The sequence below is a fragment of the Aureococcus anophagefferens genome (assembly GCF_000186865.1).
Source record: "Aureococcus anophagefferens unplaced genomic scaffold AURANscaffold_30, whole genome shotgun sequence".
NCBI lineage: Eukaryota > Pelagophyceae > Pelagomonadales > Pelagomonadaceae > Aureococcus > Aureococcus anophagefferens.
In genome coordinates, this window is record NW_008705589.1 from 146,172 (window position 1) to 161,743 (window position 15,572).

A 15,572-nucleotide genomic window follows, 5' to 3' on the forward strand; every position below is an offset into this window, starting at 1 on the left:
GAGGGGTTCAGGTACTGTTTCNTTATGGCGACCTCGACACCGGCGCGCCCTCGTTTGAGCTAGCGTCGCGTGCTGACCCCCAATCTTGGAACAAAAGGGGGCCTCCTCCGTTCTTGTGCAGATTGTTTGTAGAATGTGATGCAAAGGCAAAGTCACGTCGTGGAGGGCACTATGGTGCACTGATGTATCACAGTGGCAGGTCAACACACGTTCTCCAGGCGGATGCTCGGCGGTTGGAATGGTTCCATTTCGAGGCAGCATTTAACTGGCAGACTCACATGCTCGACCTGTCAGCCAATGGTAGTTTCTGGCGGCTTCCTTTCTCCGCGTATCCGCTATCATCCGTCTACATTCGCAACGTTCGTGGCGCTGGAACGTCGTCTGCTGCCTCAGACTTTGGAGACGTAGAGGTAGACTACTGTCGGATGTCAGACCAATGGGATAAGTTCAACGAGCTTGGCGAAGTCCTCCCCTACTCGTGGTACAGTGCGCGGTTGCTCTACCCCTATGACCCTGCCCCTCGCGACGCGATGCGGCCTACCTTGTAACACGTCGATGTCACGTCGCTAGGGGGGCAGCCGCCAGGGGCCTTGAGGGAGAGTGGCTGAGCATCGCCGCCATTCTCATCCCCGCCGGCCGCGTTTGCTTGCGGCAGCCTGCAGAAGGGAAGAGCGGAAAAGCAGCAGAAACCACCATCCTCCCGGAGCGAAAAGCAGAAACAAAAGCAGCAGACAGGAAAGCAGCAAAAGCAAACTTCCTCCTTGAGTGTGATCATCGTCGTCCTCGATCACCCTCCTCAGCTTCCTGAGCACAGCCACCATCTTCCCCCTTGAGCCTGAGTGTGATCATCATCCTCCTCAGCTTCCTGAGCAGGAAAGCCACCAGCTTCCTCCAAGGTTGAGTATGATCATCAATGACGCGCCAGTCAAGCTACTATCCAGCAGGTGCAAGTTTGGGGCTCGCGCGCGACGATCATGGCGATGCGACCCCTCGCTCTCACTACACCGCACACATTATGGTCTTTTAGACGATGGGCGCGCGCGCGCAACCCCATGGTCTTCAGACCTGAAACTTGGCAGTCTTAATCTCACCACTCTTCTCCAAAATCGTGCCAACGCACACCCTCCCTCGAGCCAAAATGCAGTCGCAGGGATCGTAGAGGCGCGTCCATTGCCAAATTGGCCATTTATTTCTAGTGCCCAAGCTCCGTATGGGCCCCGAATATGGACGCCTCCGTCCGCCACGCCTCCTAGGGTAGGCTAACTGTGATTGTTGTCTCGATCATCCACGGGAAGTCCAGCGGTCCGCAACCGCCCCCCATACTGAGACTGAGCCGGCTCAGTAGGCTCAGTACTATGATGAGCCGCGGCGACCGGTCGCGCGGCGGCCCGGAAGAGGCCCCACCCGACCCGCACACCCGACCCCGCTTCGCACCCGCCGCCGCCCCACGGACCCCACGGGCTCCCCGGACAGAGATGGCGCCAGACCCGGGGCTCTTAAGGGCGACTAAGGAGGGGGGCAAGCCGCAAACTCAGCTTCGTTGGGTTTCTCGTGTCCAGGGGGGGTTACAGTCCCTCAGAGGAATCCTAAGTGCGGCTCTGTACCGAGTAGGTAAGGTTCTCTCTATCTCTCTAGTTCGGCCCCGCCTCGCACCCAGCGCCAGCCCTCGACACAGCTAAGCCTGCTTTCGAGATTCCGCCCTCTCGGCGCGCGTAAGAGCAGTGCTTCGAAGTGATCTTGGGAAGAGGACCTCGTGTATGTTCAAAAGGAAACCTCGATTATAAACGTTGACCGGAGAAATCATCCAATCAACATTGAAGGCCTTCGAGTTGTTCGCTCCGTCAACTGAAGCAGAGTTCCGGTCGAGGTAATATCGTGGGACTGGAGGCTCTTTAGCAGCGGTGGGAGCATTCGCAAGGATCTCCGGATTTGGTCTCTCCCTCGCCTTTGCAAGTACACTCCACTTGTGGCGTTCGTTTGTTGTCTGCCCGAGTTTGACGAGCCAGATGTGGTACGCGAGGAACGCAGTAACAACGGCGGCCATGATCACACAAATAGCCAGCAGTCCGCAAAGAGCGCGTTCCGCGGTTATTAGGTATTGGAGCACAAGCCTATGGATAGGCCCCTGATGTGGGGGGGCGCAGGAAGTCCATGGAAGGTACCGTGCTCAAGGCTCGGGAACGCGAACAATTTCGATGAGGTCATCGTCGTGCCAGTCCTCGGGTCATAAAACTTCACGTTGAAAAGGTCCTCTATCAAGATGAGGTCGTACAGGATAAGGGAGATGCATATGGCCCCATAACATAAGAGGACAGCGTGACAAGATAAGAAGAGCAGGAAAACGCGATAATTTTCCTCTCCAATCGCGTTGTTAACCCATGGGCAAAAATGATCAAAGCGCGCAATATTGCACTTGGTTGTAGCGCAATATTTTGACCTAGCAATCTTACATACGTTGGCTGTCGGACAAACTTTGTTCGGCCAAAAAAGCATACAATCGTACCTGTATACGAATGGTTTTTCTGTTGGGAGCTGCCTTGTGGAAATGGTCTGGACATTGCAGTAGTGCGCATAATTTTCATGCTTGGCAACAGTTTCATTGTCAACGATGTAGCCAGGTTCTCTAGTGCTTGCAGCCACAAAAGATGTGAGACAAGATGCGAAACACAACATCCCCAAGCCCCTGTGCTGTGGACCTAAGCTCGTACATGGTACGCGCCTACAAATCCCATATTATTTCTGTTTGCGCGTATTTTGAACGCCGCCAGCACGGGTATGCAAAAACGACAACAGTTCCGTACCCACCACAAACGAACATTAGATAAAATATCTGCAATACTACATTTGGTTCCTCACAAAGCCATCGACTGAACTCTGCAGTTCGCTTTTGCGTCTGTCTACCACATAGCTGGCGCATTGTTGGCCACACGACTCGCTGTGGAAAGCTGTAAATGCATTGTGTTAGTTTGTTGTGCCATCTGCTCCCAACTGGATCCACGCACGCGACCAAAGAAACTGCAATCGTGAATACAGCATATGAACAAACTGCGAGCAACCGTAGGTTTTCAACGGTGGCCATTGTTCGGTCCACCGTTGAATCAGCACCCGGTGGGCGCGTACAGCTGTATGTCGGAGCTGTCGTTCGTGGGTGCCTGAGCCGATGGCTGGCCGTCTTTAAGGCGCCGCAGCTCCGCGCTTATGCAGAGTTTTGCAACGATCCCAGTGGCTTTGAGGTCCGCAAGGACATGACGCGTGGGGGCTGGAACGGGGAGTTTAGGACGCGGGGAAGGGATGCGGTGTTCCCTCGCACCCTCTAAGCTAGATTTCGAGCCACTGCAGCGTCGGAGATCGTTCCTCACCGACGCAGTAACGTCTCGCGCGAATGGCCAGTCGCTCGAGCTCCAGTTCCTCGAAAACATCCCGACGGTGTGCGCGTCCGCGCGAGCGCCGTTTCCGAGCGCGGCTGGTACGAGATGCAGACGCAGAGACAGGACGGCGGACCGCTGCAGCCGCCCAGTCCCACCCGTTCCGGAGGCGAACTGCCGAGTCCGCCGTCCTGTCTCCACGCCAGAAGCCTGAGCTCTTGCAGCCCCGCACACGATGGAGACATTGGAACAGTCCCGCAGACTCGGTTGTCACCGGGGTCCGACCCGCGCCCGAGCCGATAGACCGGGTCCGCCGTCCTGTTTTGGGGCGCAACCCCGTCCACGAGCGGCACGAAGCGCTGCGCCATGCCGTCGCGGGAGCGGCTGCCCTGACGGCAACAAATCACACGAGTTGCTGTAGTGCTGAAAACCTCATTATGGTCCACCGGGCCAAAATTTACCATGTGCAGAAGACCGTCGCCTAAGTCGGGACGCGCGCGCATCCCCGGTAACGGCTGCGAGGTTGCTTGGATTGTTAGACGGGCAGCCTTCCTAGGCGCAGAGGAAGGCAGCGTCACCGGAATGTCCCTCGAGCCCCACGACACACGAGCCTCAGGCTGAGCCACCCTTGGTGCCGCCGCCCTTCCCGCTCTGCTTGGCGTAGATGTCCGCGATGTCCTTGGTGAAATCGTAGAGGCCCTTGGTGCACCCGCAGCCGACGGCGCAGCACGCGGCCGGCATCGCGCCGGTACGGAGGCGCCGCTCTCGCATCGAATCGGCGCGAGTTTCACTCGACTGTGTGGTGCTGCGACGACGAGCAAGAGACGTTTGGAGAGGCCTACGACCTACCCTCGACCCACGGCCGACGCTACGGCACGGTCTACGTCCTGTTTGGACTGCATCTTGTCGCTCCGCAACCGACCGTGCTGGGCCCCGCCCCTGAAATGGGTCCTTTCCGGCACCACTGCGTCGCCGCGCGACGCGCGAAAGGGCGTTCAGCGCACCCGCGCACCGTCCCCGACCCAGACGCGTCCAGGATGGCCAGGGGGCGCCCGGGGGAGGTCGGTAATGACAGCTAGCACGAGCAAAACTTTGAGGTCCATTTGCTCGATTTCGCTCTCGGCTGCCAAGCTGCACTTTTGTATCAACTCAGCCACATATGGAAAAATCGCCCGGGCCTCTGCCTCAGGGGTGGATCGCCTATCGCGATCCTAGCACTGGGGATCCTTACTTCCACAATGCATCCTTGAACCAGACGACGTGGGACCGTGCATTGGGCCAGCGTCCTGCTTTCGTCCCATATGATGTCACTTTTTAGACCCAAGCGGCCGTTGGAGATTGGGTTTATTCCTAGACACAATCAGACAGCGGTCAAGTGGCGGGGAGGCAAGAGTTGAGCGTGAAAGTGATGGTCCGGCGCAGAAACTGAGGGCTTACTTTCGAGGTGACGATCGAGATTCGAAGGCCGTGTCAGGCTCGTCCGTGGGATCCTTGTGGGCGGCTGCCGACGAGAACGACGTTGTCTTGAGGAAAAGGCTATCTGCGCGAATTATTACGCTTTCTGGCCACTCGAGCGACAGTGGGACAGAGGACCTAAGGCAAGAACCCTCAATTTGTGGTGTGTCTAGCTTCGCTTAAGTCGCCGCGTATGGCTTTGTAGGTGTGAGCTCATCCGACAGCGAGACAAGCTCATCAGACTTCGAGAGGAGCTCGACGCTGAGAAGCGACTCGCATCTGAGCTTATTGTTGCAGCAGGTGGGCCTGAGGTGGCACCCATTACGACGACGGATGTTGACACGGATGGTGCGGAGGTGCAGCGCAAGGAACTCTCGGCACTCAGGGCTCAAGTCGAACACTACAAATATATCGCTGAGGCCACTAAAAACATGGGCAGATCAGAGGAGCAGTGGGAGGTGGAAGAAGCGACAAATATCACTGATCAAGATGACGACCTCGAGGAAACGCTAGGGGACGTGGATTTGGCGTTAGCTAAGGCTGCGTCCCTCAAAACATGTGGCGTCTCTCCTCGACTCGCGAAGCTCCTCCGCATTCGCCCCTGGTGTGAGGAAGCTATGGCAGCAGCAGTCGTCGAAGACACTGTCATCGAATGGCAGGCCCGCACGGGGGTGGATCTTGATGGCTGGACATCACCAACGCAATTTCCGGATGCGCTCCTTGATGACGCAGCAGCAAGTCGTCTCGAGGCGCCGCCGGTATTGCGCCGCAGTAGTGCGATTAAATTCCCGCGGACTCTGAAACTACTAAATGGTCACGAGCCTCGAGCTGCTTATACAGACAGTCATGGAAAAAAGTACTTTTACGATGTTGCTGATGCAGCATCGCTTCCAGGAACAAGTTGGCAGTGGCTCGGGGGCTGGCGCCTCAAGGAGAGCGCTACTACGGAAAGCGGTTGGATTTATGGAAATTGTACCGAACTCTTTTTCACCGCCTTCTCACCCGACGAGCTTGATTTTGATGCAAAGCCTATGTGTGAGAGCGATGCTCCCCTCCGATGTCGCAAGTGGCGACGGACACGAGCGCTGGTGAGGCCTCCATCGCTTCCACCCGTGGAAGATGTCAAAGCTAACAAACGCATCAGGCGGGCGCACCTCATTGCCTCGAAGTGTCTCGAGCTTCGTTGCCACGGTGCGTCACTTGCTGTTCTTGGGACGAAACTCAGCGGCCAACTCGTTGCAACCCGTGCAGCTCTCGCAGAGGCCGAACGCAAGCTCGCCGGCCTTACTTTTTTGCAAGAAGACCTTGCGAAGCCAAAAAGCCACACCTTCAGTGCAAACACCCCCGATACTCCCAACCCATTCGTAGACTCGAGTGATCTCTCAGAATCGTCCGATAAAGACAACACCTACGCTCCAGACTTGGTGCGACTTTGACCTGGAGCCTCGGTGTTCTTGCCTCTCAGAGAGCAGACCCATCCTGGGTCCAGACCTGAAGACACCGACTGCACCCCGGTTACTTGGGCTCAGGCCTGGCTGACTGTGAACATGCTCGGAACCAGAGCGCCAGGTACGCACGCCCGCTGTTCTGAGCCGGCTAATCTCCGGTCGAGACGTCGAGCAGAGTAGCATAGTAGCACATGGCAAACCGTGCATGCCCCTCGCTCATACCCCTAGCCCCAACAATAGGGGCGGACACTGTAAATCGGACGATTGCAGATCGTCGAATCTGGCGCCGCCGCCTAGTGCGATGGAAAGAAGGCGTATAACTGATAATCAGAGAGTCTGGGTTCGTGGAAACCGATGCTCCAGCTTCAAATGCCTCTTCAGCAACTCATCACTCAAACCCAACTCTTGGATGTCAGCAGAAACCATATGACCCCAAAAAATATAAGCCGCGCCACCCCGGACCCCGGGGAAGCGGCGAGCTGGGAGAGGACCACCACAGCCAGCAGTTTTATTTAGCTGGATGATGATAGGTGGTCTAAACTCACTAACTCGTTACCGGAAACATATTGTACTGCCGTAAATGCAATTTCCGTCCACTTGGCCTTTCGTATCTCCCACTAGCCTACCGGAAACATGTTGTCTGGCACCGTGGACTCGGCCACGCTCGGAGCGCGTCCATCGCGTGTAATTGCTTCAAGAATCGCAACGACGCAGCTCCTGAGCGGTTGCTTTTGTTATTTTTAGCACGGCCTTCGTCGACTACATTTTTACGGCCGCCACGTGCTCGCGCCCGTCGCCGTGCCCCCCGTGCCCCGAGAGTATATGTACTTGAATAGCATCTATGAATAGCATGCAACTCTAGTTAGTTTGGATTCTAGCTAGCTGTTCTTTACTTGTTGTGGCCTCGCGGATCTGGCCGACGATAACCTGGTTGGGCCTGCGACGACCAGTGGGGCCGCCAGGCTCCCCGGGCAGAAGTGGGCGCGCGCACAGGGCGCTTGCGTCAGCCAGGGATTTCGGTGGGGCCAGTACTTCAAGATCCAAGCGCAACCATATGGATCACGGTGGACCCGCAGTCCGAGTGGCAGATTGGAATAGCAGGTAGACTCTCAAAGAAGTCCCCTCAACCTGGCAGCGGCCGGTGGGCTGGCCACACGTTTCAAACCTCTAAAACAGGCCACGTTGGCTATGGAAAAGTTGTCCGAGGAGAGTAGTCAACACTTACAATTTTTTGCCGCAGCATGTCCAAGTAAGATTCAGGTTTGCATTCATGGTAGACGACAGTGCCATCTGCATTCATTTCAAATGTTCCATTGTATGACGTCATACACTTGCACTGGGTCATGCCTGGTTCGTTTGCAAATCGACCCGGGGGACATCGAAGACAATCAAATTTAGAGTCGGAACCAGTTATCTTATTATACCGTCCCATGTTGCACTTGTCGCAGCTATCAATATATCGACCACCCAGGGTTTCTCTGTAACGACCGTGTGGACAATTATCACACCGTGTAACATGGTGGTAGTCAATGTCACGATATTTGCCGGCCGGGCATGGTTGCATGACTTCCTGTTGGCAATAGAAGCCAGGCTGACATCGGAGATTTCCGATGGCGCAGCCATCATGGCACTCAAAGCGAGCAACCTCAGCACGGTCACTAAAATCTGACGTGATCTCATAGCGGTAATAGTAATCACAAGCTTGATGGCAGCCTATCAACGTCCAATTAAGGTAATAGTTTGAACACCCAAGCTCGCAGAAAATTGGATAGCCGCTATTGTACGAAGGGGCTGTGGCCCACGGGTGATTGCGAGTCGCCAGCGGTTTGTTCGGTCCTATTGGCCGGACTAGCTCGTCCGCTACTGTACAATTCACATTGTGTTGGCACCCGACAGTTGCCGATAAGTCAATGCCATCATAAGCCAGGGCTTCCCACTGGGGCGTGAGACCATGCGACAAACCAACTACGGTACTGGCATTCCCCACATCAAGGTCAAGCCAGCTTAGGCGGATGGCACCTGAACTAACGAAGAGGGCTACTTGCATAGGCCTTGGCGGCGCAGGTGGAGGCTGGAAGAATGACAAAACAAGACGCTCGTCTATGAGACCCTTGTCAAGAAGCCCATACGTGATATGAGTTACATTAAATCTGGACCCCGCGACACAGAGGAGGCAGAGTGATTGTCCCGGCCAGAATCCAGACCGGAGGAATTTCCGAACATCACGCCACGAAGTGGGTAGGCGTGTTTCAAATCCAATCGCTCCGTACGAATACAGGTATATTCGATCCACAGATCTTCCAAAATATGTGAATGACGTCGTCAGTCCTGTCCGAGAAAGTACTAGAGTTGCTGTTTCATCAGCATCGTATGCCAGCGTCGAGTGGCTCGGTGTGAAAGGGTTGTCTGGTAGTTCAACAATCACATCACCATGGACGCCATAACCCTCCCCTTCAGTAGCATACCATTGATAGCCCAGCTGGGAATAGTTGGATGCGGGACAGGGTGTAAAGGTAAGAGAGCGGTGCTGTAGATCAAATTGTACGTCAACACCATCGTAGCCGTCAAAGATCTGCGCCGGTGCGTCACGCACTGGACAGAAGCCCCGTCGTTTGTTTTTCGCACATTCACTCCTACATGTGCCCAACGTGCTCAGCGTCGACAAAGGGAGCGAAGTCACCAAGACTGAGATGCATCGTCTTTGAAAGCTCCACCTGGTCTCTCCCATGGGTGATATGTGAGATGATATTAAGGAATGATACAAGATGTAGTAGGCTGATAGTAGACCTTGAGGGTAAGTTGAGGTGGAGTTGAAGAAGAGTTGAAGGAGGAAACCTCGAGCTCCCCCTATTTGCAAATTCACTAGTGTATCTTGAACCCGCCAGGGAATGGCTGCCGCCTCCCGGACCTACACTATGCTCCCCCTCCAGAAAACTCCGCCGGCGGGCTGCTTTAGCATAAGGAGCGAGTGTCGACTGGGCTGCAATAATGAATAGCAGCTCATTCTCTCTCTCTCTCCTTTGACGCCTCCTTTGGGCGCTACTTTCCTGGCTAATCGAAGATTACCTGTACATATCCTGGCTGATATGTGGCCATATCACATGCATCATCTCAATGAGTTAGCGTCTCCATCGCGCGATTCGGAAGGCCTGGAGTTGGAACATGCCAACCTCACAGACGAAACGGTGGCTTGTTTAAATGCCGAACCCGTCCACCGGTTCAAAAAGATAGATCTAAGCGCAAATCCGCAGCTTACGACGCTGCCGAGCGGAACCAAATTTCCTGCTCTTGAATGGCTCAAAGCATCGCACTGTACCGGATACTCACTAACTACGGTGGCCGCCATCTTCTCAAGCTATCCTGGTCTCACTTTCTTGTGTTTGGCTTGTTGTGGACTCACTGCACTACCTGAAGATCTCTCACACTCGACCTGTATCCTCGAATATCTAGACCTGCATGGAAACAAAATTGCCAACCTTCCATATTCAATTGCTGGCTTAAGTTATATGAAAGAACTTAATCTCTCCGGGAATGCACTGGTGGACTCTGCTATGATTGCCCTCGCGGCTTCTTTCAAGGCCTCGACGCAGCTCCGTCATCTCTTCCTGGCAAACAACCTCATTACTGAGCGGGGTGCCCTCACACTATCTCGAGGTCTTTCGACCAAAAATAATAGTCTAAGATTACTCGTGTTGACCGGGAATAATGTCAAGGATGACGGATGTGCAGCAATACTTGCTTCAGTTGCCATGTGTACATTGCATACATTACGGCTTGACGCATGTGGCATGAGTGATGACGCTTCTCGTGCACTCGCAGCTGCGGTTCGCACAAATGTGCACCTCCGCTCTTTGGCAATTGGGCGTAACCAACTTGGAAACGAGGCGATCATCACGCTCAGTCGTGCGTTGGAGGACCAACATGGCTTGCGAGGCGTCACTGACCTGGACTTGTCTGATAATCATTTGGGTGCTGACAGTGCTGTTGCCCTGGCGGCAGTGCTATTACACAACAGCGCATTGTTGCGGCTGAATCTAGGAGGTAACGACCTTTTGGTCAATACCTCGCGTGCGTTGATTGCGCTTGCAGATGGCATTTCCCGGAATATTGTTGATTACGTGTCACTTACAATTTCCCTTTTGTACGGACAGAATCTCGTAGGCGCTTCTCGAGCTCAATTTATCGGGGTGTAAAATTGGATGCGCGAATTCAGGTATGCTGGTCTCTGCCATTGAGCGCAATGAACAACTCGATTTTATTCATTTTGGTCACAACCGAGGAGACGATGGCGCTTTATTTAGCAAAATTCAAGCACGGCCTCGTCCAGTTGCCCGATTGCGCGCTGATGATATGCTTAATCGTCTTTTTGGCGATGCAATGCTTGATCAAAAACTGAAGAACAAACTCAACACTGACGGCATTTTGCTACACCCAGACCAAAATGCCAACGTCCAAGTATCCTACGGCCGAAGACCGAATGTAATCGGCAACTTGCGATGCAGTGCTACCACATCCCTAGCTGAAATGCGGTATTTAATCACAAAGAACCTCTCACTTGCTGATGAAAGCTATCTTATGATAGCTCATGATGGCACACGGGCATTTCCAAGGCACGAGGAGGACAAGCGGCACGTGCTCCTTGACTGTGGCCACAATCTACAACTTCGCCCATCCACCTGGCTGACTTTGGCGCCTGCATGACCGGCTGAATATGCCCTACCTACGAAACAGCCGGCGAGTTGGGCTGCACTTGCCTTCTATTAAGGGGCGCGCCCCTAGTTCGCGCCTCGCCCGCACCACGCCTCCTAGGGTAGGGTAGGCTAACGATGGTTGTTGTCTCGATGATCACGGGGATACCCAGCGACCCCATGTCCCTAACTAGCACGGCGAAATACCCAGCAATTTTGATTAATCGAAGACTCTCGGATGTGCCGTTGTAAAACCGGTCGGTAGTGGCGCACGGAGGTTGCTTTTGGGCCGCACGTGCCTGGCCAAGCCGGTGCGGAAAACATGATACTCTCCCCCCTTCCCCGCCTTCGTACATTATAATAACCTCGCTGACAGTTTGTCTGTGCGGTACTGTGCCCGAGTCTACGAGAGTAGCCTCCTTCTTAAGTCAGCTCTAGCACCCACTTAGACTGCCCTGTTAAGTCCACAGGGCGCACTTATGGGGGCCGGATTACCGGGTAATGCCCGTAAGAGGGGCCCCTAGGCAACGTTGCGTCTTGCAGACGCGGCCGAGACGCGGGAGACGCGAGTTCCGGGACGCGGCAGGACGCGGCCAAGACGCCCCGGGACGCGGCCGAGACGCGCCGGAGACGCGGGACGCGGCCGGGACGCGAAAAAAAAGACGCCAGAGACCACCCCAGGACCGAACCCACGACCACGAAAGACGACCCCGGGACCGAAGCCAGACCCGCGGGACGCGAGAGACGCGCGAGAGACGCAGCCCAGACGCGGGACGCCGGCCCAGACGCCGGCCAGACGCCGCCAGACGCGGCCGAGACGCCCCAGACGCGGCCAAGACGCGACTTCCGAGACGCGCCGGAGACGCCGGAGGACCTGGCGGAGACTGCCCGGGGACTTAGCGAAAGACGCCCAGACCGCGCGTTGCCTAGGGACCCCTCGTAAGGGCGGCTAGGGAGAGGGGCAAGCCGCAAACTCAGCTTCGTTGGGTTTCCCAGGCCCGAGGGCGACCTAGGTCCAAAAGCACGCGTAAAAAACGCGTAAAAACGCCACAAAAAACGCGGTCCAGGAACCCGCGTAATTTACGTGAGGCACGTGGTACAATTTTCTTTTTACTCAATTTTTTTTCTAGTCTAAATCGACGCCGTTTGCATCTCGGACCCCGGCGGGAAAAATAAAATAAGACAAAAAAACAGCTCCGCGTAAAAAACGCGTAAAAAACGAGTAAAGACGCGCAAAAAACGCCGTGGCGACGGCTCACGTAAAAAACGCCGGACGTCACGTAATTTGGGACCTAGAGGGCGACTTGAGGGCGACTAGGGAGGGGGGCAAGTCGCAAACTCAGCTTCGTTGGCTTCCCCAGGCCCGGACAGCGGCTGGGGGCTTTACTCAGGCGCCGGGCTCCCGGGAAAGCCCCAGGAAAGCCCAAACTGGAACGCGCCGCCCCCCCCCCCGCGCCCGGAGCGCCGCAAGGAGGCCAGTACCTGGGCGCGCACCGAGCACATATTGCAGGGGTAGGCGGCTGCCTGGCCCGGTGCACAAGCACCTCGGCCTCTGAGAATTGCCCACGAGGTAAATGAGGCCTGGGCAGATATTCCAGCATAGCATGCCCAGTCAGTGCTAGAGCCAGGATGATGGGCACACGATTACAGCTCAGCTTTCTTGCCACTGGCACACAATAAACAGCCAGTCGGTAGGCTCCAATAAGATTTCAAGCAAAAATTACGCACCAGATTGCCTTAGATTCAAGAACAGCAGGATGAACCTTTAGGAATGTTGTCCGAGGCTGTCACGTGGAGCGAGTCGGCATGTTTCTGTTGGGCAGCGACTATGCTTGCACTTCGTTTAGCCACCGTCAAGAAAAGGTCGTCGACACCCTCACCAGTCAATGCCGAGGTAAGGTGCAAAGATGCGCCCCAGTCAGCACATATAGTACGACATGCATCCAAGTCGAAGCCAGGGGCATTGGGCATGTCCATCTTGTTGCCGGCGACACCGATGATGACTCCAGGCTCAGCGTATGTCAACAAATCCTGATCACAACATGATGCGCATGAGTTCAAAGGTCATGGCGTGAGGAGCATAGCGTGCCCTCGTCGAGACGGTAGACATGGGACACCGTATTTTACCTTTTGCCACGTCTTGATTGCGTCCCAAGCGAATTCTTTGGAAGAATCGAAGACTATGATTGCAGCTGTCGCACCCCGATAGTACATTGGAGCCATGCTACGAAAGCGCTCCTGGCCCGCCGTATCCCATAGCTGCAATGCGACCTGCGTCCTGAATGGTGGGTAGGAGCGCGACCACATTGAGCGACACCGTGATAGATAATACATTATGAGTTCCCCCTCCATGCTCATCCTACATGTACATTGACCACAAATTAGCAAGACGAATTAAAACCGGTGGCACCTGAACATAGACCCGCTTCTGGAGGAAGGACGCACCGATGGTTGGGCTTGCGCCTACGAGACCTGTCTTTGTTTGACCACATACTCGTAGTTTGACGCACTCATTGGGGAGTCCCCGTAGCAAAAGCGTTCGGACAGACTCGTTTTACCTACGAATCGCGCATAACATGACATGAGAATCGCGCTAGCACCAGCGTCAGTGTCTCCCACGACCACCGTTTTTATCTCCATCTGACAAGGGCGCGTGTTATTGAGTTTTACATTACAGCACTTTCGCGATAAAATGAGCGTCGAGGCAAATCGGGAGCAATCGATCAATCGACCGACCAATCGACCGACGGCCGACCAACGCGCGGCGCGATGGCGGACCGGCGGGCCCGTGAGTTAGTCGAGCAGATGGTGACGCGGGGCAAGAGCAAGAAGCAGGCCGCGGCCCTGAGCGACTCGAGCGAGGAAGAGGACGGCGGCTCGTCCGACTCGTTGACGGAGAGCCCGACGGCGAAGCGCGACGCTTTGATGGAGGACAGCGACGAGGAGTCGGACGGGACCTTGACCGCCGCGCTGAGCAAGACGGCGAGGAAGAAGCCGACGCCGCGCGTGGTGGAGGTCCACGTCCGCGGCGATTTGCGCAAAAAGGGGAAGGAGTACCTCTCGAACGCGCGCGCCGCCGTGAAAGCGATCGTGCCCGCGGACTACGACTACGAGGACGGCCTCACGGTCAAGGAGATGGCGAAGATCTGCGGCCTCGACATCGACAAGCTCGGCGCCCGGGGCGTGAACATCGTGGCCGCGGGGCTCGCGAACACCTTGACGTCGAACGTCGTCGAGAAGCCCTTCGCGCTCACGGACGTCACGTGCCACAAGGTCTGCTCCTACCAGGAGTTCGGCAGCGGCAAGCAGCGCGCCTTCGTCCTCAGCGTCATGATGGCGCCGAAGGCCATCCGGGCCATGCTGCTCGCGCCGCGCGCGCGGGCGGGCGCCGCTTCCGTGAAGCGCCGGAAGCGCGCCGTCGTCGACGACGACGACGACGACGGCGAGGAGTCGTCGCCGCCGCCGCGCCCGACGAAGAAGCGCGGGGGCGGCGCCGCGCGGCGCGGCGGCGGCGACGCCGAGGGCGGCGACCGCCGCGGCCGCGGCCGCCGCGACGCGTCGGACGACGAGACGCAGCCGTTCTACGCCCCGGACGACGACGACGGCGGGCCCCAGCCCATCGAAATCGACGACAGCGACAACGAGGACGACGACCTCGCGGCGCTCACGAAGAAGCCGGGCAGCGCGCACGCGAAGCGCAAGGAGGACCGCGTCAAGAGCACGGACGCGATGAGCCGCGAGCTGTCGCTCGCGTCGCAGCTCAAGGGCCTCAACGCCCTCCTCGTGCGCCACTGCGGCGGCAAGGGCCTCCTGCAGTCCGACTGCGAGTGGCTCGCCAAGAAGCTCGTCGGCTCGGACGAGAGCTGGCCGCCGGGCTTCGACGACTTCGTCGACTACCACAACGGCGACCTCGTCGTCAACCGCGACGACTTCGCCAAGTTCCTCGGCGGCCCGAGCGGCAAGGACTGGAGCTTCCTCCCGGGCGGCGGGCTCAGCGACATGTCGAGCGCCGGCGGCGGCGGCGGCGGCGACAAGTTCGCGAAGTTCGCCAAAGCCCTCGGCTCGTCGCTGGCCACGGGCATCGGCGAGGCCCTCTCCCGGGGCTCGTCCCGGCCCCCGTCGCCCGCGCTGGCCGCCGCGCCGGCCGCCGCGCTGGCCGCCGCGCCGGCCGCGGGCCCGTCGAAGGTCCGGCGCGTGTCCGACGACCCCGAAATGGAGCGCTTCGTGGAGCTCCTCCTCGGCTCGATGGCGGACCGGGAGCTCGCCGTCAAGATCAAGGTCGCCGTCGACGAGTTGGACACGCCCCGGTCGCTCCTCAAGGAGATCAGCCGCCTCTACGCGAAGCGCGACAGCGACATGACGTCCGACCTCGCCTCGACGCTCGCGGAAACCGCGACGCTCCTCGCCACCCAGAGCAAGATCTGAGCCCCCTGTGCCCCGCCTCCCTGTGCGCCTGTGCCCCGTGTCCTAAAGCTTCGATCGTGCGCGAGTTCGGCGAGGCGTACGGCGTCTCGGGCCGACGTCGAAGTTTGGGCTGCTCCCTCGATGCACCTCGAGCCGAGCCCTGCCGCGGAAGCGCCTTGGGCGCCGGCCACGCGCCGGCCGATGGCGCTCCG

The 15,572-nt window shown here is 57.1% G+C and overlaps 5 protein-coding genes across 5 annotated transcripts; 2 read left to right on the forward strand and 3 right to left on the reverse strand.

Annotated features, from left to right (window-relative positions):
* Positions 1-1,485: 1,485 nt before the first annotated feature.
* On the reverse strand, positions 1,486-3,095 carry AURANDRAFT_72462 (hypothetical protein; the record flags this gene model as incomplete). Its single annotated transcript, XM_009042390.1, has 5 exons — positions 1,486-2,111; positions 2,189-2,503; positions 2,570-2,719; positions 2,772-2,945; positions 3,003-3,095. The coding sequence occupies 5 exons, from the start codon at positions 3,077-3,079 to the stop codon at positions 1,676-1,678; spliced, it is 1,152 nt and encodes a 383-aa protein (XP_009040638.1).
* Positions 3,096-4,189: 1,094 nt separating this feature from the next.
* On the forward strand, positions 4,190-6,538 carry AURANDRAFT_72463 (hypothetical protein; the record flags this gene model as incomplete). The annotated part of the gene is made up of 3 exons (XM_009042337.1): positions 4,190-4,430; positions 4,720-4,987; positions 5,026-6,538. The coding sequence occupies 3 exons, from the start codon at positions 4,310-4,312 to the stop codon at positions 6,254-6,256; spliced, it is 1,620 nt and encodes a 539-aa protein (XP_009040585.1).
* Positions 6,539-7,454: 916 nt separating this feature from the next.
* On the reverse strand, positions 7,455-8,824 carry AURANDRAFT_67009 (hypothetical protein; the record flags this gene model as incomplete). The annotated part of the gene is made up of 2 exons (XM_009042389.1): positions 7,455-8,655; positions 8,694-8,824. 2 exons carry the CDS (start codon positions 8,822-8,824, stop codon positions 7,455-7,457), a joined length of 1,332 nt encoding a protein of 443 aa, XP_009040637.1.
* A 530-nt stretch (positions 8,825-9,354) lies between these two features.
* Positions 9,355-10,969, forward strand: AURANDRAFT_67010 (hypothetical protein; the record flags this gene model as incomplete). Its single annotated transcript, XM_009042338.1, has 2 exons — positions 9,355-10,266; positions 10,430-10,969. 2 exons carry the CDS (start codon positions 9,355-9,357, stop codon positions 10,967-10,969), a joined length of 1,452 nt encoding a protein of 483 aa, XP_009040586.1.
* Positions 10,970-12,324: 1,355 nt separating this feature from the next.
* AURANDRAFT_38887 (hypothetical protein) lies at positions 12,325-13,624 on the reverse strand (the record flags this gene model as incomplete). Its single annotated transcript, XM_009042388.1, has 7 exons — positions 12,325-12,622; positions 12,685-12,987; positions 13,084-13,227; positions 13,289-13,315; positions 13,367-13,419; positions 13,467-13,514; positions 13,557-13,624. 6 exons carry the CDS (start codon positions 13,594-13,596, stop codon positions 12,700-12,702), a joined length of 600 nt encoding a protein of 199 aa, XP_009040636.1.
* Positions 13,625-15,572: the final 1,948 nt, after the last annotated feature.